Genomic DNA, 2,073 nt, shown 5'->3' with positions numbered 1-2,073 from the left:
TAGCTTATCTTTAGCAACTTCATTTTATATTTTCACTGAAACAAAGAAGTATCAACCTTACGGGAAATTGATAATTACTCCATTCTATGAATACTTTCATTCATTGTGATTATAAGAAAACTATTCATTTCTCTAGTCAGCTTAGAAGCTTTCAAAACATAAATCTTTAAAATATTCTGCTAAGGTTCACACAACAATATTAGTCTCACTTTTGGAGACTCACATCATCATGACTAAATCATGTATCTTGGTACTTGTTTGCAAGAATGAGAAAGGGAGAAAAGTTTACATATCCCTCCAACTGCTAAAAGAGACCACTGTTTTAAATTATTTACTGAAGGTATATATCCAGATGATATTCATTAAAACTAATCCCCTCCAACGTCAACTTTTATATTAACCTGATCATCGCTGATAATCTCTTGCAACCTGAAACTCTGCCAATCAACTGTGTGTGTCAACTTGTGCGAACGGTCTGGTACAAAAGACCGAGACCTACAGTTCTGCACAGGACACAATGAGGGTACAGTATAGCGGCCCTCAGTCTGGGTAACTCCATGTACTGTGCTACATCCAAGGCATGTGAAAGCTAGTCTGGTACACAAGGGTTTGATGCTACCAACACGTACCACAGTCCCTTTAATGCTGACAAGTTTACCTGGAAATGATGTTTAGTTTTTAGATTTCTTTTTTAAAACTCTGATTGCTTGTATATCAAGTATAACTAATATAAAGGCACATAACAAAACAATAAAAAGACATTCTAGGACTTTCACAAGGAATATTACACAGGATACTAAGGGGAGAAAAAAAAAAAGTGACTTCTGAATATCTTTGATTACTAAAAGACAATTACCATACACATGAATTGTTACACAAGTAAAAAATGTTTTGCAATCTCACCGTAGTAGTTCGCTTTCAGCACTTTCAGCGGAGTGAGTTTGGAATGGTTGACGAGCCTGGCATGGATGAGAGGCAAGTCTGCTTCTGGAACTAACGCCTTCAGGGCAGCTTCGTCAACGCTCTCGCCTCCAGCAGCCAACACCTCTGCTGCTTCCTCTCGCAGTTCTGCCTCTACTTCTTTAGTCATGAGCTGAGAGGTAAAAAATCATGAAATGTAATATTTTCTTTCTCTACTGATTGCTGGTGATGAAAATAATAATACTGGATTTTCAAAATATTTACTAATATTCCCTGGTAAACTTTCATCTAATTTTCCCTCTTCTCCACTTCCTTCCTTATATCTCCTCTTTTGACTTTCCTGCTCTCTTTCCTTGCACTTCACATTCTTTATATTATATATTCTTTTCTCTCTCATGCTGTCTTTCCCCAAGACAAACTACATATCATTTCTACATGTCAATTTGGCTATGGCCCACAGCTTTAAAAAAAAAAGCATTCTTTTTGGAAGTGCAAACTGCTCGATGTCTCAAGGCTGTTTTCATGTAATAATTATATCACTATATTATTAATTCACAAACTTAAACAATCTCTTCATGAAATAATTTTCCAGATTCTTCTATGTAAATTAAGTAATATGTATCTCATTACTTACCAGTAATAACAATCTTAGTTGTCAGATATGAAAAATAAAAGATACAGACATGATTAAAAGGTAAATTAAATGTATCTGAACAGCACTCATTTCTTTGTGGAGATTTATCAAGAACTGTTCCAGAATCTATTTACATAGTTAAAGGGTTAATAACCTGATGCAGTGCCAGGCCTAGGCACGAAATGATCCTCTGAGGACTGTTCAGCACCAGGTCAGAGAGTTCCTGGATCTTTTCCTTTACTGGTTCATCCTCCAAAAGGACCTTCAAATTAACGTGGAAGGCTCGTCGGTCCTCAATCTCTGACCGCTGGAGCGATGGTCGTAGCCTTGAGAAATACTCCTCAAAAGCCTGAACAAATGTCACGGTCTCTGAACCATCACTATAACCTTGATGAGAAGAAAAATTACATAAAAATTTATCATCATCCTTGTAAAATCACAAGTCATAACCACATTTTCCAATAATTTCCTAACTGAATTAAGGAAATTACACCAATAAACCATAAAGCTCACGCACG

The 2,073-nt window shown here is 36.3% G+C and overlaps 1 protein-coding gene across 1 annotated transcript in view; it reads right to left on the bottom strand.

Moving 5' to 3' along the window:
- Nucleotides 1-2,073, bottom strand: part of LOC119592990 (DNA helicase MCM8-like) — a gene marked incomplete in the record, with an annotated part of 8,903 nt that overhangs the window by 6,457 nt on the left and 373 nt on the right. The window contains 3 exon segments of the mRNA XM_037941874.1: nucleotides 402-658; nucleotides 904-1,093; nucleotides 1,710-1,945. Of these exon segments, the coding sequence (XP_037797802.1) occupies nucleotides 402-658; nucleotides 904-1,093; nucleotides 1,710-1,945 (683 nt within the window).

This window comes from Penaeus monodon, chromosome 31 (genome assembly GCF_015228065.2).
Source record: "Penaeus monodon isolate SGIC_2016 chromosome 31, NSTDA_Pmon_1, whole genome shotgun sequence".
NCBI classification, from domain to species: Eukaryota; Metazoa; Arthropoda; class Malacostraca; order Decapoda; family Penaeidae; genus Penaeus; species Penaeus monodon.
Note: the sequence above shows the minus strand (reverse complement) of the source record. Positions and strands in the feature narration are given on the sequence as shown.